Genomic DNA, 21,577 nt, shown 5'->3' on the forward strand with positions numbered 1-21,577 from the left:
CGTTAACGCCCGCACAAGCGACGCCAAGTACTTCTAGAGCGTCTAATTCTTTCACCCTGCAAGATATGGCCGCATTTATGAATACTACCCTCACAGAGGTTTTATCTAAGCTGCCTGGGTTGCAGGGGAAGGTCTGGTGTGAGAACAAACACTGAGCCCTCTGACACTTTATTAGCCATATCCGATGTACCCTCACAATGTTCTGAAGTGAGGGATTTGCTGGCTGAGGGAGAGTTTTCTGATTCAGGAAATACGTTCCCTCAGACAGATTCAGATATGATGGCTTTTAAATTTAAACTAGAACACCTCCGCTTATTGCTCAGGGAGGTTTTAGCGACTCTGGATGATTGTGACCGTATTGTAGTTCCAGAGAAATTGTGTAAAATGGACAGATTCCTAGAAGTTCCTGCCTACACTGATGTTTTTCCGGTCCCTAAGAGGATTTCGGAAATTGTTACTAAGGAGTGGGATAGACCAGGTATTTCGTTCGCTCCCCCTCCTACTTTTAAGAAAATGTTTCCCATATCTGACGCCATGCGGGACTCGTGGCAGACGGTCCCTAAGGTGGAGGGAGATATTTCTACCCTGGTTAAGCGTACAACTATACCTATTGAGGATAGTTGTGCTTTCAAAGATCCTATGGATAAAAAAATAGAGGGTTGAAATAACTGCATTTAAATGGTCCCTAAGACTCTATAAATCTTAGTATCTATTTGCTATACACTTTAGTGAAAGGCTAATATTACATTTAATAATCCCTTATAAATTATTATACCCACTATATAATATTAACACACAATCACTAGCTTAAACTACTTGTAAGGTCATAAACTCACAAAGTCTTATTCCAGCAGTAACAAAACTTTTATTACAATGAGGCTAATTAAACATTATTACAATATGCAGATTAAATATAAATTACACATATGCAAATCACTTATAAATACTCAGCAGTGAACTATACATCAATATTACACTAATACATTTGCCCAATCTATGTGAAAGTATGGTGTGCTGAAATTATGTGTCTGTAAGGATCACTTACTTCTGATGTTAGCTGTGGTCACCATTCCAATTGAAAAAGAGTGAAAGAGAGAGGGTGAACTCCAGTATTCCTGCTACTTTTATTGTAAGTTTTTCATCCCTCCCACAATGATGATGTCACTCATAAGCAAGCCCTCATTGTAATTTTAAGAGTATATGGTTTCATCCTGCATGTGCTTTGGGGGTAGGGAATGGCATTAGCCTTAGACAAAGGATCTTAAGCCAGCTGGTCATCCTTCTCAGATGGGGGTCTGGTAATGTGATCTTTCTACATTCCATAGTGACCTAGTATCTGAATGAGGAGTTAACCCCTTCTTTACCATTCAGCTGAGTTCTTGTAGAATACATATACCATATATATATGTATATATATATACCCCTTCCAGACCATATGTGAATTCAGATCATGCCATTATTACATTCCCCCCTTTTGGCAATGGAGGTTACCATACCCTTCCATTCCAATGGTTGTTTTATATGAGTGAATCTGATGGAAGATTCCTAACCCCACCTATGTGTGATGGCTATATTAGTGTACTAAAGACGCTTCCATTCGCATACCATAATATAAGTGATATACACGTGCAATTAATGATTTTAAATAACAACACATACAAATTTGAATAATTATACATAATATAGAAATAAATAATATGATTATAAATGGATGTATAAACAGATTTCCCAATGCAGAACCCCATGATGACTGTTTCGAAAAGGAATTTGCTAATTTCTGCCACCAGGTTGCACTTGACATCTCCGTAAAAGTATGTTCAATCCTTTGTAGTTCTTGTTCCTGATGGTAGAAATTTACATGAACACGTTCCCCAAAATTTTTAAGATGTTCTAGTAACACAGAGTCTTTTTGCAATAAGGTTACCCATTTTTGCCAAGGTGCATCATCTACTAATATTGGGGTTATGAGTGGAGCCCCCAAGGTAGCGTTATATGTGAGTAACTGTGGGACAGTGAAGTTAAACTGTAGTGAACTTATCCTCACAGGGTACCCAGTAATACAATAAATCCCTGGTGTGATTTGTTCCCTTGAATTACACCTGTCAAACCATACATGCACTTCATCTTTAGGCTTCAATGCAACAAAACACACCTTTCCTTGTCCTAAGGGAAAAATCATATCTTGGGGATTAACTTTCTCCACAAAACCATTGCAATATGAGTGATTATGCCAGCAGGAATCAAAAATTATTCTTGCCTGGTTGGGTAGACATAAAATTTTAGAAGGAAACCTTATGCAGCCAGACATGTCTACCTGTTCCATATGGGAACCATTCCATATAAAATTTGGGAACTCTAACTCATGATGCAAAACATGAGATTCTGTGACAGGTGTTCCTAGTGAAAACAAATGATAAACATTCTGATAGGTACCACTAGTGGGCACAAGTGAAGTAGCCCTGCATATATTTTCCCTGCAGCCCAACCAACTGTTTAACCATAATTCTCTGTGTTTTGATGCAAAACTGTTAACAACAGACTGCTCCCACCCTCCCAAAGGTGTATGGTTATTTTCCATAGCCTGTGCTATTAATTTAAAGTCAGTTGATAATTCTGTTTGCATGGAAATACACACAAAATCCCAGGATACTTCCCTTAACCTGCTAATTACTCCTATCAGTATTTCCTCTGTATGTTGAATGGCAGGACCCTGAACCTGAATGACTGTCTGTGTCAGTGTCTCTACCAGAGTGTTTATCATTTGTTGCGTATGAATCCCTTTTGCATTTAACATCCCCTGAGACTGTAAGGTTGCTGTTAAGCTGGATATGTCAATGGAATTTACCACACCTAGCCCTGTTCCCACACCTCCCAAAACTGTATCCATGATATCCCTCCTAGTCCTTCTCCTAGTACCTTCTGCCCACTTAACTAATGCTTTTTCCATAGTGGCAGTAATTCTGGAACAATTTTGGTAATGTGTGGAAACTAGCCAATCTATTATTTTAATCTTCCACGTGATAAATTGGAATGTGGCATCCCTCAATACTGGAGTTGGCTTGATTGTACTTGTTTGAAATGGACCACTAGAAACAACACTTTTCCCCTTACACATTGGAGTATTGTCATAATGTTTCATCTTTGGTGTAGTGATTAAAGTAGAATAGATCAAAGGCGTAAATGTGGTTGTTTCCTTTATTTGGTCTATTTTTAAGTATACTTCAATCCCTCCACCAAAGTTGGCAGCTGTAACCCTCCAATTAATCCCTTCTCCAATTTGTTGTTCAAATATAACCTTGGTTATATTATAGTTATCGCCATTTATAGTGTGAATAGGATTTGTAAATGTTGTAGACACAGAAACACCTTCTCCCACCAGACCTACAGTCCATTTTCCCCAAGCCACCCACTTACATTCCCATTCAACTTTATTACCCTGATTGACCCTCCAAAAACCAATTAAATTGTCTTGATGTTTTTCTGCAAATATTTCAATTTTCCCACCCACATTAAAAGTCAATTTTCCCAAACAATCTTTGTGAAGGTCTTGAGAGCTCCATAAGCCTGTCCATCCTCTGATGATGCTGCTTGAGCTCCATCTACGACTCCTTGTGAGGTTTGTGATTGACAGTTCATTACAGTCACAGATTGGAAGTTTTTGCAATAACACCCACACAAATACAAATAGGTTTGTGGCGATCATTCCTCTCAGGCTCCACATAATGAAATCTGTCAAAAAAAGATTAAGAGAATATCAGTTCTTAGCAGAAATATCTACATCTGGGACAGCTGTCCCTCTATACAATTTACATTGGTCAACATGGACCCATTTGTAACCAGGCTGCCTTCTGGTTTTCCCAGGGGTTGATCTTTCTATTTTAATTACAGTATTACCCAATTTGTCCAAAATTCTATAAGGTCCTTCCCAATTTGCATCCCAGGGAGAATTTTTGCGAAAATTTTTAATCATGATCAATCCCCCCTTCTCAAACAGAGGTGTTTGAGGTGTAGATGAAAATTTACAATCTGTTGGGGCCATATTAGAGGCAGCAAAAATTAGCAGTGAGCTCAACTGCTCCTGAATTTGGGAGAGATATTGATCTCTAGACACAGATTCTCTCAAGGGAGTAGACAATTGTGGTTCACCTGGGTGGCCTAATGCCATCTTTCTCCCTGTCATGAGCTCATAGGGAGAACACTTGGTAGCATTTGATGGTGTAGCTCTAATAGCCATTAGAACTGCTGGAAGATGTGTGACCCATGATTTACCATACTGGGAAAGCATTTTTGACAATTTTGTTTTTAATGTGCGATTCATGCGCTCAACTATACCAGAGGATTGTGGATGATATGGTACATGAAATCTTGTCTGTATTCCCAGTAGGGCACAGAGATTTTGCATTACCTGACCTGTAAAATGTGTACCCCTGTCTGATTCAATGAGTGTTGGAAACCCCCATCTTGAGAAAACATGTTCCCACAGTGCTCTGGCAGTAGCCTGTGCAGTATCACAATGAAGTGGAATAGCCTCAACCCATTTTGAAAAAATATCTACAATTACTAGGGCATACCTGAGACCCCCCTTTGATAGTGGAAGTGGGCCTATAAAATCAATTTGGATAGCTTTCCAGGGGCCATCTGCTACTGGTATTCTCTGGAGAATGGGTCTCTGACCTTTAGGGCGTGGATTAATTTGAGCACAAATTAAACATTCTTGTACACATTTTAAACAGGTTTCTGCTAAATCTGGCCAATGAAATTTTTGCCTTAAATGGTACTCTAATGCACTTTGCCCAATATGCCCAAGAAAAGAATGTGTTTGCTGTGTTATAGGTCCCTGCAAATGACTCGGGACCACAAAAACCAATTTAGCCTGTGGATCAATGGGATTAGAGTAACATATTAACCCATTACAAATTGAATAACCATTTGGGAGTGTTTGCTGTTCCTGTAACAGAGGGAAAAGGTTAGGATCTTTAGCTTGTTCTGTTTTCAAATCAGGTACCTCTGAATCTACCATTGTAATCTTTGCTATGTGTACCATTGTATCTTTAGATGTAACATGCTCTCTCCATGCTTCCTGTGTCTCACTGTCATTCTCATCTGATTGCCATGGTTCCCCATCTACAGCTGCCTGTTTGGCTAACATGTCCACATGTGCATTCCCTTGTGAATGTGCATCTGTGAAATGTGTGTGTGCCTTAACTTTAACAATAGCTGACTGCAATGGGTGCTGTGTTCCCCAATCTACCAATTTCTTAAGGGCTTGAACATGTGACAATGGTTTGCCTGCTGAGTCTACCATTCCTCTTAGATTCCAAATTGGTAAGTACTCTGTCAGTGATCTGGTCACATAGGCACTGTCACTGTATATACAAATGTCTTGTGTGTCAAACCTGTGGCAAGCCATAGAAATGGCTTCTAATTCTGCTCTCTGTGCTGAGAATGATCTTGGTAACATAAATTTAAGAGCTAATTGTTGCGAGGGGACCCAAATAGCAAAACCAGTATTAAATTGACCATCCTGCCAAAATCTTGAGCCATCTACATAAATTTGTAAATCCTGGGGAGAAGTTTTGTCCCTGAACAATTTATGAGGCGATTCCCTGTGTGTGAATGTCTCTGTGCAGTCATGGGGTTCACCCTGAGTGTGCATTAGTTGGGGTAATGTGTATTTTGCATTGTGTTGTACAGTGATGTCACGATGTTGCAAATCTATTAACCACCTAGTCACTCTTTGTGTTGAAACCCCACTTAATGATTTCTCCAATAACAGCTTTATAGGGGTATGTGGTGTTTGGAGGATGAGCTTCCCAAATCCCACTATATGCTCAGTAGCCTGAACTGACCAATGCACCCCTAACAAAGCCTTGATACATGCGTCATAACCTTTCTCTACTGGAGTAAGAAGCCTGGAAAAATAGCCAACAGGCCTCCATTTTTCAGCCTTCTCCTGCAGTAGGACTGTGGAAATTGAAGTGTCAGATGTGTATGTTTGTAAAGCAAAAGGGGCCTCCCTCTCCACTGTGGCAAGGGCAGGGGCTGATGCTAAACCTTCCTTTAACACTTTAAATGCTTCCTCATGTTCTGTATTCCAAGGAATTTTCCCAACATCCTCCCCTTTCAAAAGATCATAGAGAGGTTTTGCTTTTTCAGCAAACCCTTCAATGAAATCACGAGAAAAATTTACCAAGCCTAAGAATTGTCTTAAGGACTGCCTATGCAAAGGTCTGGGCACCTGAAGTATGGCTGTAACTCGTTCTCTAGTAGGGCATCTTGTACCCCTTTGTATTGATACTCCCAAAAATGTCACCTTTTGTCTCATTAATTGTACTTTCGAAGTGTTTAACTTGAGGCCAGATTCAGCAATCAAGCCAAACAGTTCATTCAGCCGCTCCAAATGTTCCTCTACTGTCTCTGTTTGTAACAAAATATCATCTACATACTGTATGATACTTTCTGGGACTGAGAATGTTTTTAATACCTCTGCTAATGCTTGGTGAAAGTATGTAGGCGAGCTGTGGAAGCCCTGAGGAAGCGAATTGAAGCAAAATTGCATGTTATCAAAGCAGAAAGCAAACTTATATTGGCACTCTGGGGCTAGTCTGACACTCCAAAAACCATTACTTATATCCAGAACAGAATACCACCTACATGTGGCACTCAGTTTGGATACCACTTCAGGAGTAGAAGCAACTAGATTTGTAACAGGTGGGGTAACTTTATTCACCATACGAAAATCAGCAGTTAACCTCCAAGTATTATTTGCTTTCCTTACTGGCCACAAAGGAGAATTATTAGAGGAGGAACATTTCCTAATTATCCCTTGGCTTTCAAGCTGACTAATAATTTGCCTCACAGGTTCAATAGCTTCTGCTGGAAAACGATACTGTCTTTGTGGAGGGGGGTCAGGGCCTACAATATTGATTTCAATGCCTTTTAATATGCCACAATCATTCTTATGTTGAGCCCATATGTCAGGGAAATCCATGACCAATCTCTTCAAATCAGGGTGACTTTCAGTATCCGGCCACACCCTTTCTGAAGGAATTGATGCAATGGATGCTATGGGACTGATGTAAGAGTCATCTAATATTACAGGTTTTCTCCCTCTAGTATCCCTCCACAAAACATTGTTACATAGGTCCACTATCATCCCTTCTGATCTCATTATATCAGCACCAAGTATTGTACCCTCTGTGTTTTTGCTCTGCCAAATGGGAATTTCCTTAGTCCACTGATTACCTAGTGTCATAGTCACATTTGGGATAAGGGATGCTTGGGACTGGGATCCCCCAAGTCCCACAAGAAATGTCTGTCTTGTCCCTTGTGGGGGACTTAATGGTAAGTCTGTCAAAGTTACTGAAGCTCCTGTGTCTATGAGGAGTTTTGTGCGATGGCCCTCAATCACACCATAGACACAGGGACGTCCAGAATGATCCCTAAAGGTGTTACATATAGGGACCATGTCATCCAGGGCCTGAGGTAGTCAGTCAGAGCAGGATATCAGAGGAGAATTATTTTCATAATTCTTTTCATGATATCCCACTTCCCCTCCCCCCACAGTCATCACTCTCAAAGCCTCATGCGCTGGGCCATACAGATTAGTACCAGGCCTAAGCTTTGCGGTGTATTCCTGTCCTGTTTTATCTGGGGGCTTAATCTTGTTATTTTTCCCTACCCAATTATGTGCATAGCTTTCTTTTGGAGGTGCAGAGGGATGTAATCTTTCCTGCCCTCCCTCAGTTTCCTTCTGAATTCTCTTTAAGAATCTGCAATCTACTTGTCTGTGCCCATATTTATTGCAGTAATGGCAAGTACCTTTGAAGGGACCCTCTGAATATTTTTGTTTCCCTTCATTAGTGGTTACCACAGCAATTCTGTGTTGCCCTGTGTTCTTTTTCTTTAAAATGTTCTGCCTAGCCTTACCTATAATAGATAACACACCCTCTAGTGTATTCTTTTCCTCAGCCATCATTTGTATGCTAGGTTCCAAATATGTGAATTTTTTAATTAAATACTGCAACATATCATGAGGTGTTTGTTCTGGTGAAATTCTGTGTGTCAGTCTATATAATTGTTCAAATTTAGCTGCAAATACCCATGGGTCATCATTTAATGCTACTTGCATTTCTGCAAGAGAGTGACTGTCCAAATCTCTACTCCCTGTCACTAGTTTACAAACAGCTTTTAATCTGTCCCCATCTGAACCCCATTTATCCTCCTTAAACCAATCTGTGTTCAAATTAACTGGGCCTGCAACTGGTGATTGTAATCTAGCTGCAATGCTGCCTGGAAGCCACATTTTTAACAAAAAGCATGCTTCCTTATGTGACAGCATGTATTGTTTTACTGCAGACTCAAAATTTGACATGTTAGTGAAAACATCTGCTTTAACATCATACACTGGAAAGAGAGGTTTTAACTTTACCAGTTGTCTCATTACTTTATCTCTATCTTGTTTTATAAGGGTAGTTGATACCAGGGATGATGTTTCAGCAGAGGTGGTAGAAAAAAGTAAATTTTGCGATTGAGTTAAATTTCTTCCCCTGGATCTTACACTGGGTGTTAGTGATAAAGTATCTGTTTGATGTTCTGTGTTTAATGTTCTTGGCCTAGTTATCTGTGGGGTTAGTATTGGAATGTGTGTCCTCTCTGTATTTTGTGTGTGATTCAATCTTTCCTCACTGTGTGGAATAGGCACCCTCCCCCCATCAACATGTGGGCTTTGCACCCTTCCCCCATCAACATGTGCCCCATCTTCCTGCGACACACATGCATTGTCCTCATTTAATACTGCAACAGGGGTTAAGTTTGCAAGTCCCTGTCTCAATGAAGCAATAAGTTGGCCTCTTGCGTCATAATTTTCTTCTAAAGTATTAATATATTCTGCATTTACCCCACATGTGGGGCAATTCTCATCTAATGTGTTACAATTGATCTCTGTTAACATGGCTATTGGGGGAGAATGTTCAAAGATTGCTCTATTCATTTGGTCTTTGATAGCTAACAACAGTTTCATGCAATTCTGTAATTTGGATTTTTCTTTTGTTAAACAAAACCTTTTTTTATCAATAAGCTTATTCTCATTCTCACATTGCAACCACACATCTTTCAGTCTTTTAACTATGTCAGTATTTTCATCAACAACAGGCTCAAATGTGCTACATTCTGCATATTTAACAATTAATTCCATACTCACACTTTAAAGTGTCTTCAGACTGCCAGCAAATCAGATTCACGTCCTGCGCGATATGATTTTCTCTGCGTCTGGTTCAACTGATCCTTAGGTAATGCCTCTCTGGATCTGTAGTCTTGGCCAAAGACTTTACTGCTGAAACGCTCAACTCAAAAACAGTATAGCAAAAACTAGGTTCAATTTTCGTCCAAAAATCACACTTGTATTATAAAAAGAACCTGGATTAGTCCCCCCTTAAAACAAGTGTAGTTGGTAAGAAAATTCGCTGGCTCGCCAATGAAATAACTGCATTTAAATGGTCCCTAAGACTCTATAAATCTTAGTATCTATTTGCTATACACTTTAGTGAAAGGCTAATATTACATTTAATAATCCCTTATAAATTATTATACCCACTATATAATATTAACACACAATCACTAGCTTAAACTACTTGTAAGGTCATAAACTCACAAAGTCTTATTCCAGCAGTAACAAAACTTTTATTACAATGAGGCTAATTAAACATTATTACAATATGCAGATTAAATATAAATTACACATATGCAAATCACTTATAAATACTCAGCAGTGAACTATACATCAATATTACACTAATACATTTGCCCAATCTATGTGAAAGTATGGTGTGCTGAAATTATGTGTCTGTAAGGATCACTTACTTCTGATGTTAGCTGTGGTCACCATTCCAATTGAAAAAGAGTGAAAGAGAGAGGGTGAACTCCAGTATTCCTGCTACTTTTATTGTAAGTTTTTCATCCCTCCCACAATGATGATGTCACTCATAAGCAAGCCCTCATTGTAATTTTAAGAGTATATGGTTTCATCCTGCATGTGCTTTGGGGGTAGGGAATGGCATTAGCCTTAGACAAAGGATCTTAAGCCAGCTGGTCATCCTTCTCAGATGGGGGTCTGGTAATGTGATCTTTCTACATTCCATAGTGACCTAGTATCTGAATGAGGAGTTAACCCCTTCTTTACCATTCAGCTGAGTTCTTGTAGAATACATATACCATATATATATGTATATATATATACCCCTTCCAGACCATATGTGAATTCAGATCATGCCATTATTACAAGGGTCTTCTAAGGAAAATATTTGTTCACCAAGGTTTTCTTCTCCAACCTATAGCGTGCATTGTTCCTGAAACTACTGCAGCGTCCTTTTGGTTCGAGGTTCTGGAAGAGGCTCTTCAGGTTGAGACCCCATTAGATGATATTCTGGATAGAATTAGGGCTCTCAAGCTAGCTAATTCTTTCATTACAGATGCCGCTTTTCAATTGGCTAAATTTGCGGCGAAGAATTCAGGTTTTGCCATTTTAGCGCGTAGAGCGTTATGGCTTAAGTGCTGGTCTGCTGATGTGTCATCAAAATCTAAGCTTTTAGCCATCCCTTTCAAGGGTAAGACCCTATTCGGGCCTGAACTGAAAGAGATCATTTCAGACATCACTGGAGGGAAAGGCCATGCCCTTCCTCAGGATAAGACGAATAAGATGAGGACCAAACAAAATAATTTTCGTCCCTTTCAGAACTTCAAAGGTGGTCCCTCTACCTCTTCCCCTGCCGCAAAGCAAGAGGGGAATTTTGCTCAATCCAAGTCAGTCTGGAGACCTAACCAGACTTGGAACAAGGGTAAACATGCCAAGAAGCTTGCTGCTGCCACCAAGACAGCATGAAGGGGTAGCCCCCGATCCGGGACCGGATCTAGTAGGGGGCAGACTTTCTCTCTTCGCTCAGGCTTGGGCAAGAGACGTTCAGGACTCCTGGGCTTTAGAAATAGTGACCCAGGGGTATCTTCTAGATTTCAAAGATTCTCCCCCAAGGGGGAGATTCCATCTTTCTCAATTGTCTGTAAACCAGACAAAAAGAGAGGCGTTCTTACGCTGTGTAGAAGACCTATATACCATGGGAGTGATCTGCCCAGTTCCAAAAACAGAACAGGGGCAAGGGTTCTACTCCAATCTGTTTGTGGTTCCCAAAAAAGAGGGAACCTTCAGACCAATTTTGGATCTCAAGATCCTAAACAAATTCCTCAGAGTCCCATCCTTCAAGATGGAGACCATTCGGACTATTTTGCCAATGATCCAGGAGGGTCAATATATGACCACCGTGGACTTAAAGGATGCGTATCTACACATTCCTATCCACAAAGATCATCACCAGTTCCTCAGGTTCGCCTTTCTGGACAAGCATTACCAGTTTGTGGCTCTTCCTTTCAGGTTGGCCACAGCTCCCAGAATTTTCACAAAGGTGCTAGGGTCCCTTCTGGCGGTTCTAAGGCCGCGGGGCATAGCTGTGGCGCCTTATCTGGACGATATCTTAATCCAGGCTTCAACTTTCCAACTAGCCAAGTCTCACATGGACATCATGGTGGCTTTTCTAAGATCTCATGGGTGGAAGGTGAACGTACAAAAGAGTTCACTTATCCCTCTCACAAGAGTTCCTTTCCTGGGAACTCTGATAGATTCGGTGGACATGAAAATTTTTCTGATGGAGGTCAGGAAATCAAAAATGTTATCCATCTGCCGAGCTCTTCATTCCATTCCTCGCTTGTAAGTGGCTCAGTGTATGGAGGTAATCGGCTTAATGGTAGCAGCAATGGACATAGTTCCGTTTGCTCGCTTGCATCTCAGACCACTGCAACTTTGCATGCTCAAACAGTGGAATGGGGATTATGCAGATTTATCTCCTCAGATAAATCTGGACCAAGAGACCAGAGACTCTCTTCTTTGGTGGTTGTCACAGGATCATCTGTCCAGGGAAATGTGTTTCCGCAGGCCAGCGTGGGTCATAGTGACGATGGACGCCAGCCTATTGGGCTGGGGTGCAGTCTAGAATTCCCTGAAAGCACAGGGATTGTGGACTCAGGAGGAGGCTCTCCTCCCGATAAATATTCTAGAACTGAGAGCGATATTCAACGCCCTTCATGCGTGGCCTTTGCTGGCGTCGGTCAGATTCATAAGATTCCAGTCGGACAATATCACGACTGTAGCATATATCAATCATCAGGGGGGAACAAAGAGTTCTCTAACGATGATAGAGGTTACCAAAATAATTTGATGGGCAGAGACTCACTCTTGCCATCTATCAGCAATCTATATCCCAGGAGTGGAGAACTGGGAAGCAGATTTTCTAAGTCGTCAGTCTTTTCATCCGGGGGAGTGGAAACTCCATCCGGAGGTGTTTGCACAATTGATTCGGCAATGGGGCACACCAGAATTGGATCTGATGGCGTCTCGTCAGAATGCCAAACTTCCTTGTTACGGGTCCAGGTCAAGAGATCCTCAGGCAGTACTGATAGATGCTCTAGCAGTACCCTGGTCGTTCAATCTGGGTTATGTGTTTCCACCATTTCCTCTCCTTCCTCGTTTGATTGCCAGAATCAAACAGGAGAGAGCTTCAGTTATTTTGATAGCACCTGTGTGGCCACGCAGTACTTGGTATGCAGACCTGGTGGACATGTCATCTCTTCCACCATGGACTCTGCCATTGAGACAGGACCTTCTGATTCAAGGTCCATTCCAGCATCCAAATTTAGTTTCTCTGCGGCTGACTGCTTGGAGATTGAACGCTTGATCTTATCCAAGCGGGGTTTCTCGCAGTCGGTACCTTGATTCAGGCTTGAAAGCCTGTCACCAGGAAAATTTATCATAGGATATGGCGTAAATATCTTTATTGGTGCGAATCCAAAGGCTACTCATGGAGTAAGATCAGGATTCCTAGGATTTTGTCCTTTCTCCAAGAAGGATTGGAGAAGGAGCTATCAGCTAGTTCCTTAAAGGGACAGATATCTGCTTTATCAATTCTACTGCAAAAACGTCTGGCAGATGTTCCAGACGTTCAGTCGTTCTGTCAGGCTTTAGTTAGAATCAAGCCTGTGTTTAATCCTGTTGCTCCGCCATGGAGTTTGAATTTAGTTCTTAAGGTTCTTCAAGGGGTTCCGTTTGAACCTATGCATTCCATAGATAATAAGCTTCTATCTTGGAAAGTTCTGTTTTTAGTTGCTATCTCTTCGGCTTGAAGAGTTTCTGAACTATCTGCATTGCAGTGCGACTCGCCTTATCTTGTTTTCCATGCTGATAAGGTGGTTTTGCGTACCAAACCTGGATTCCTTCCTAAGGTTGTTACTAATAAGAATATTAACCAGGATATTGTTGTTCCTTCTCTGTGTCCTAATCCTTCCTCTAGGAAGGAGCGTCTATTGCACAACTTGGACGTGGTTCGTGCTTTAAAGTTTTACTTGCAAGCGACCAAAGATTTTCGTCAAACATCTTCTTTGTTTGTTGTCTATTCTGGAAAACATAGAGGTCAAAAAGCTACGGCTACCTCTCTTGCTTTTTGGCTGAAGAGCATCATCCGTTTGGCATACGAGACTGCTGGACAGCAGCCTCCTGAAAAAATTACAGCTCACTCTACTACAGCGGTGGCTTCCACATGGGCTTTTAAAAATAATGCTTCTGTTGAACAGATTTGTAAGGCTGCGACTTGGTCTTCGCTTCATACCTTTTCCAAATTTTCCAAATTTTATACCTTTGCTTCTTCGGAGGCTATTTTTGGGAGAAAAGTTCTTCAAGCAGTGGTGCCTTCTGTTTAACCATCTGTCTTGTCCCTCCCGTTCATCCGTGTCCTGTAGCTTTGGTATTGTATCCCACAAGTAAAGGATGAATCCGTGGACTCGTCTTACCTTTATAGAAGAAAACTAAATCGATGCTTACCTGATAAATGTATTTCTTCTATGGTAAGACGAGTCCACGGCCCGCCCTGTCATTTTAAGACAGATATATTTTTTTGATTTAAACTCAGTCACCTCTGCACCTTGTAGTTTCTCCTTTTTCTTCCTGTACCTTCGGTCGAATGACTTGGGGGTGGAGCTAAGGGAGGAGCTATATAGACAGCTCTGCTGTGGTGCTCTTTGCCACTTCCTGTAGGTAAGGATAATATCCCACAAGTAAAGGATGAATCAGTGGACTCGTCTTACAATAGAAGAAATCAATTTATCAGGTAAGCATAAATTTAGTTTTTATTTTTGATACTGTGGTTTGTTTGTTTTTGTAACTTTGTGTTTTTTATTTTTTGTAACTTAGTGTTTTTAATTTTTTGTAATTTAGTAATTTTTAATTGTAGATTAAATAATTTGAGTAGGGTTAGGTTTTTAAATATGTAATATAGTTAATTTTATTGGTAGTTTAATGTAATTTTAGTATAATAGTTAGGGTAGGGTAATTAATAGTTTAATATAGTTTAATGCAATTGTAGGATAATAGGTTAGGTTAATTAATAGTTTAATATAGTTTAATTTAATTCTAAAGGTAAGTTTTCATTTATTATAAGATAGGTATGAGGTTGTTAGGTTTAGGGGCTAATAGCTTAATTTAGTTTATGGGGATGTGGGGGACTGGCGTTTTAGGGGTTAATAGGTTTAGTAAGTGGTAGTGATGTGGGAGGCCAGGGGTTTAGGGGTTAATACTTTTATTTAGTTGCGGTGGGGTCTGGGAGCGGCGGGATAGGGGTTAATACATTTATTTAGTTGGGGTGGGGTCCAGGAGCGGCGGGATAGGGGTTAAACATTTTAGTATAGTGGAGGTGTTTAGTGACAGGGTATAAATAAAGTTGGTAAAAAGCTGAATAGGAGCCAGATCGATGACTTCTAGTTAACAACAGTCCACTGTTCCGTACTTGGTGCACGGCTTTTTGCCGGCTTTTTTTATAAATATGGAGAGCGTATTCAGGTCCGCAGCCACAATGTTAGGCGAGTGTATTGGTGCCGTTGAATGCAACAAAGTTGACGGCTTGATAAATAAACCTCAAAGTATGCATTTGTTATGAATTTATATGATAACTTAGATAAAATCGATTCTCACTGTATGTTTCATCCCCAGGTGTCAGTGTATCGTCTCCCGTTTCCTTAGTCTTGATCTTCAGGATCCTCAACTTGACCTCCAAAAATATTTGGACACTGAAGTTCTCCCCTACGCCTAGTCCACCTTCTAAACTTCACCACTTCTTAATTCCTTCTCCAAGCACCCTTACAGTCTAACATTATTTGTGCTGATTGAGTTCAATATTTCAGCTATTAAACTGTTTTGTTAAAAAAAAGGTCAACTGCGTCCATGGATTATTATTATTATGTGTAGTACATACTACAGTACATGTGAATTGGGATTTCAGTGGTTTGCTTTCACATCAAGCTGGTTAAAAATGTTTCCATAATTGTGCAGTATGTACAAAATAATAAGCTTTCAGCTGCTGGAGCCGCCACTTATTGGTGCGACTCTTTATCTGAATTGATTTATGAGGAAACTCCCCTAGAGGAGAGTCAGGATCAGATTAAGGCTTGAGGATTCCTAATTCCTTTATTTGTGACGCTAACATATAGGTAATTCGCCTGAATACTAAGTCCTCTGATTTTGCAGTTCTGTTACGCAGGGCCTTGTGGCTGAAGTCTTGGTCAGCAGATATGGTTTCCAAATCTAGACTTCTCTCTTTACCTTTTGAGGGGAAATCTTTTTTTGGACCTAGTCTTGATTCCATTATCTCCACAGTGACTGGAAGTAAGGAACAAAAACAAGCAGTCCAAGAAGCCCTCCTCTGACAATAAGTCAGCATGAAGGGGTAGCCCCCGATCTGGAACCGGATCATGTAGGGGGCAGACATTCCTTTTTTCAGGATGCTTGGATGGTGGACGTGGACTCCCTGGGATACAGGATAGGATTCAAATCTTGTCCTCCAAGAAGCATTTTCGTTCTATCAAGACTCTCTTCAAACCCTGGAAAGAGAGGCATTCTTAAATTGTATAAAGGAACTTTCTTCCCTGGGAGTAATCATCCTGGTTCCTCCCGCAGAACAGGGCTTAGGTTTTTTATTCAAACATCTCCACATTGCACTTTGTATTTGCACCAATGTAAACAAAAACTGACCATTTTAGAAAGTGGGAGGGACAGGCAGTTCCCTGGGCTAAACAGGGGAGTTCCCAGGGTGTGTCTGAAGCTCTCTCACAAGTTTTGTGAAATGCTGTAAGCTTTTTAAACAAGCTGGTCCCACTGATTTATCTCACCAGCTGTATGCAGGTGCAGTTTTCTAAAAATTCACAATATACTTATTTTAACAGAAAAGTAATATATACTAAACTATAGGCAAAGGTGAGTTAAATTGTAGTAAAAACATTTCACTTTAATCTGTAATTTATGCAAACTAAGCCTTTATATCCGCCCGAGATGTGGTTCTCCAGTTATCTTTACTCAACAATTGAACATTTCTATCCTAGAGAGCGTAAGTACTTTCTTTAAAAGACATATCTCCTCTATCTTAGACTTCTAGGGACCACCCTTTTTTTTAGGTGAATTCTGCAATATAATTTCTCTATAAGGGCTCCATTACATATGCAGCGTCGCCCGCAAAATCCTCCGCTGCAGGATTTTACGCTATTTTCGTATTACATATATGGCGTAGCATACAAGTTACGCGCGTATATTTCATTCTTCGGCCGTATTTTTTTCCCCATAGACTAACAAAGAACAGCCGCGCAATTTGGTATCCAATATACAGCGTAAGGACTTACGCACGCAGAATTCAGAAAATCTACTCCATTCTCATCTCGCCACATATTGCAGGCGCAGCAACCCTTGCACTGGCTAAAAAAGCAACTTAACTCCCTGGAAGCCTTAACAAACACATACATTTAAGCAGCATCTCAAATAGTTAAAGGGACACTATACTATGATATTGGTTTTTTAAGGTTTATTTGTGTATTTGAAATAGCTGATTTTGTTGTTTGAAGCCACAACCTAATCAAATGTATTGAGCCTGTAGGTAGAATCAGATCTCATCACTTTATCACATTGTGGACATATACTTGCTTATTTACTTTAGATGACCTTCGTTCTAAAAAGAAACAAGAAGAAGAGGCGCTCTGGTGCAGATAATCCTTGGGTATAAAATGATATATACTAGGATACAGATATAATACTCACAAAGGTGTTTGCACATGCAGTGCAATAACAGGTAAGCCGAAGCTTCAGAGCCGCTCGGCTGACTTGCTATAGACAAAACAGCTAGTCATGCGACCAACGATTCCAAAAGATTGACTAAATAAACCTGTAATATAAGGTAGATACCGCCCTTGGTGCAGATTATCCCAGACACAGAACACACACAGCAAATGTCAAAGAGTTTATACTCACAAGCGGAGTTGCACAATCAGTGCAATATCGGGCGTGCGGAATCTTAAAGAGCCGTTCGGCTGACTCCCTTGGATCTGTGCAGCTGCTCCTTAGTGAACCGGGTAATCACTGGAAAATTGGGAGGTAGCTAAACCACTAATGGTTACGATCCGTACAGAAGATAAATGGGGCCAATAATATTGGATAAAGAGATAAATATCTCACAGCAAGGTAGAATAAGTAAAAGTCTTTATTAAAAACATTAAAAGTTGCTTAGAACAAAGGTCATCTTTTATCAATATTTTTGGAGAGAGCAGCCATCGATTGGGACCATACTCCCACTTCATTCCGGATTGGAAACAATTCTTATTGGGACATTAACTTGCTTTAACGGACGTTCACCTCTTTACCATATGACCTTGGTGATTATGCCTAAAGTAATGTCACTATAGTTATATAACTTATATCCGTTGTTTTATATTTCTACATTGATATTGACACCATCTGTATTTTTAATTATCATATCGTTATATATATATTTATATCCTCTATAAATTTCTGTATCTATCATAGGATAAATTAACTAAAATCATAGGATTATCTATCTAATCTCTATTTAGAGTCTAATTGCTAATCCATTTGTTACACATATACCTTAGGATTTACCTAAAGTTTAACTGCCAATCCATTGGTTGAACCCGTATCTTGGGGAGAAGCATAAAATAGGCGCACCTTCTTTTTCTCTGGACATACTACTTAAGAACAAGTAGAGTCCTATTTGTTTTTCTTATTTACTTTACATTTGTTCTCAAAACAATCAACAATACTTGGAGGAGAGAACAATGGGAAATCATAATTGTATTACCTTTATCTCTTTAGAACCCACTGGAGTGTAATTTATTCTAATGTTGACACAACTTGGCATTGATGCCAAAATATATAAAGGGACAGTCAAGTCCAAAGAAAACTTTCTTGCTTCAAATAGGGCATGTTATTTCAAACTACTTTCCAATTTAATTCTAACACTTGCTTTGTTCTCTTGGTATTCTTAGTTGAAAGCTAAACCTAGGATGGCTCATATGATAATTTCTAAGACCTTCTTGAAGGCCGCCTCTTTGCAATTGTGTCAAACCAATCACAGACAACACAACCTCTCACCTGCAGCCTTTAAACACCTGATAATGCACACCCTATCAGTAACATCACTGTTATATATACCCATGTGTCAATTTTCATTGGATGGGAGATACATTGATTTACATCTTAGAAGTGAATATTACTATATGTACCCTTCATAAACAACTATTGTGGATGTGAGTTATAGTACAAGAATATGTCATAAACATGATAATATTACCTGTTGTTATTGCCATTTCCACACAGGTCATATTATATGTTTTAACAATATTAGTGTACTAAAACACACCTCACATGGATGTGGATGACAATTATATGGTAAATAACAGAGGACAAGATTTATGGTGAACTATAAGAATATTTATTTCTTTTTTGGCTTCTTGGATGAGGAAGCTGAGAGGACTGTAGTGGATTTCCTTGTTCTCCTGGTTTGAGAAGATTTTGCTGTTTCTGCTGGTGTGCTGGCCACAGATTATAGGCTGGAGGCAGTGTCCTGCTGGTGTGTAAAGTGCTCATCGAACAAACCCAAGAGTTGATTTTGTTCTCTCCATCTATTGTCCATTTGCATCTGCATATCAGACAGAATTTGCATCATCTGTGACTGGTTATGAACACTTGCACTTAACGATGCTGCCATGTCCCTCTGTAGCTCTAAGCTACGTTGTTGTATCCTCTCCTGGCTCCTGATGAATCTTTCATGGTTCCTGAAGAACCTCTCTTGGCCTCTTTGTATGCTCTCGGTGCTTATGAGCCTCCTCTGGAGTGCAATGTATTCTTCACCCAGGGAAAAATACAATGCATCCACAGGCTCTTGAGCAGCAGGGCTTCTAGGTGCTTATGGGGCAGGGTCACCTGCATCTGCTGTTGCTTGAGGTGCAGGGTCAGCTACAACTGCTGGTTCGTGTGGGGCAGGGGCAGCTTCAACTGCTGGTTCATGTTGAGCAGGGTCAGCTCAGCTTCAACTGCTGGTTCATGTGGGGCAGGTTCAGCTTCAACTGCTGGTTCATGTGGGGCAGGGTCACCTGCATCTGATGGTGCTTGAGGTGCAGCTGTAGATTCTGCTTTATTTCCATCTGCGATGGTGTAGCTTGTCCAATTGATGATGATGGTGGAGCTCGTCCAATTGATGATGATGGTGGAGCTCATCCAATTGATGATGATGGTGGAGCTTTCATAGTTGTTTGATAGTCCCACTGATGACCAGTGTGTGACCACTCAGCCTGTCCAATTGGCACTTCCTGTGACATTGTCTGTGGGTAAAATCCCTGACTGCCATGAGATTGTGTTGTGGGGGGGGTAAATACATGGGCCCTTTGTGGCTGTCTTGGCTCCCCTCAAAGCCAAAGGGAGGATATTCCTCTGGCCATTAATCTTGCCAGGGGTCATATGGCAATGGTGGTGGCATCACTCCCAGGTCCTCAACTGAAGCCATCCAACCATGCTCATGACTGGGAGCATACTGTTCCTGCGGTTGCCTGAAGACTGGGGGTGGGGGTGGTGGTGGCATGGATGTTTGTATCCTCATGACAGGAGGTTCTGTGAAGGAGTCAAAGTATGAGAGGGATTAGTAAGTAGCAGTAATGTCAAGTATAATTGTAGATGTTTTTGTTAGTAGGCTAAATACCATGCTCCTCGTGTATATGAATGTGTGATATTAAAGGATGTTATATCTCAAATACATATAATGCTGGTGTGTGGGATGTTACTCACCAGTATGATGTGCTGTGGTTGCAGCCCCTGAGTCACGAGCCCCTGGAAGTCCACGGACTGCTGTGATACTCAGGGACCTGTGTATCATCTCCTGCCAGGTGTTATACTCAATATCCAGGGATCGGACCCTTTTGCCCTTCTCCTGCCTGAAGACGTCACTGTAATTGTCCATGATGGCCTGGACAAGGGTAACATTTTCATCAAATGAGAAATTGGGACATCTCATCCTCCATGGACACTTGGCTTCCTCCCTGTGATGTCCCTGGTGTGGGTTCCTCCCTATCCACTCCCTCCTCCCCCCTTCTGTCCCCATGTGCACCCTTTGTCCTTCTCCTAGATGTGCCTGCTCTCAGGGGCTCTCGGGCATCTCCCCTCCCATCATCCCTTCTAGATCTCCCTCTCCCCACTTCACTTACTCCCTGACGGGGACCCCACTGCTCCTCCTGTCTTCTCCAATACTCCTCTCCCTGCCACTCCTCTCCCCTCCTCCCCACCTCTCCCTGCCATCCTCACACTAAATCACACTACACACACTCACTCCCAGTTCAATCACACACAATCACAACCAAACACTCAGCCTATCACACTGTAAAAATCAAATAAAATGTGTGAGGTGTTAGAACAAAAAGTGTGGTGTATTTGTATATGTATGTATGCAAAATATGTGTGCAATATGTAAAAATATGTGTAAGTGTACAAGCTTAATCAAACAACAATGCGACCTAACTAACTCCTCTGTTTGCGCCTCTCTCTCTACTCTGACTAATCCTCGACTCCAGTGTAGTGTGTTGTAGCTCAACAAACAATCCAAACACACTGAAGAAAATGGCGGCTGCGCATGGGTTTATATATGAATTTTGAATAGCGTAATTACGTGTTGCATTTTTATTTGAAATCTGTCCATTTTTACGAGTGTTAGCCTAATTTGCATAAAACTACTCTTTATTGACACTTTCCGTGGACAAAATACTGGCATAAGTTACTTGGGACGACTAAAATGTGTATTTGCGCACATTTCAGAAGATCGACAGTTTGTCCTACTTACACCAGTTTAGCATCTAACGGTGCAGTATATGTAATACCCCAATGTGCGAGGTGAAATTACGGGCGGCGCAGGTTCCTACGCTTGCGCCGAAACCTGTGCCGTATTTTGTAATCGCTCCCCAAATGTTTGATTATCTGGCCCACAGAAATTAGTAAGGCTCTCTGGGAAACGAAACTGACAGTTTTTCTGTTTTATTTTAAATAGAAGAAATGCAAAGTACAATGTCATTTTTAAAAGATGCACATAAATGTACAAAGTATGATCCTAATTTGTTACACACACTGTGAGAGCATAATTAGAAATTGTAAAATCACAATCCTAAA

The 21,577-nt window shown here is 40.8% G+C and overlaps 2 protein-coding genes across 2 annotated transcripts in view; one reads left to right on the forward strand and one right to left on the reverse strand.

The window, feature by feature from the left end:
• The window catches only part of MSH5 (mutS homolog 5), an 819,710-nt gene extending 804,528 nt beyond the window's left edge, over nt 1-15,182 (forward strand). Inside the window, exon 20 of the mRNA XM_053689613.1 lies at nt 15,083-15,182. Coding sequence (XP_053545588.1) covers nt 15,083-15,182 — 100 coding nt within the window. The remainder of the gene's footprint in view (nt 1-15,082) is intronic.
• On the reverse strand, nt 843-10,275 carry LOC128667156 (uncharacterized). The gene is made up of 2 exons (XM_053722084.1): nt 9,203-10,275; nt 843-3,729 (listed from the first exon to the last, which is right to left on the reverse strand). The coding sequence occupies exon 2, from the start codon at nt 3,719-3,721 to the stop codon at nt 1,574-1,576; it is 2,148 nt and encodes a 715-aa protein (XP_053578059.1). The 5' UTR covers nt 3,722-3,729; nt 9,203-10,275; the 3' UTR covers nt 843-1,573.
• Nucleotides 15,183-21,577: the final 6,395 nt, after the last annotated feature.

The sequence above is a fragment of the Bombina bombina genome, chromosome 7, assembly GCF_027579735.1.
Source record: "Bombina bombina isolate aBomBom1 chromosome 7, aBomBom1.pri, whole genome shotgun sequence".
NCBI classification, from domain to species: Eukaryota; Metazoa; Chordata; class Amphibia; order Anura; family Bombinatoridae; genus Bombina; species Bombina bombina.

Excerpts from the sequence above, each read along its gene's own strand:
- LOC128667156 (XM_053722084.1), bottom strand. The coding sequence starts at position 3,721 with ATGTGGAGCCTGAGAGGAATGATCGCCACAAACCTATTTGTATTTGTG.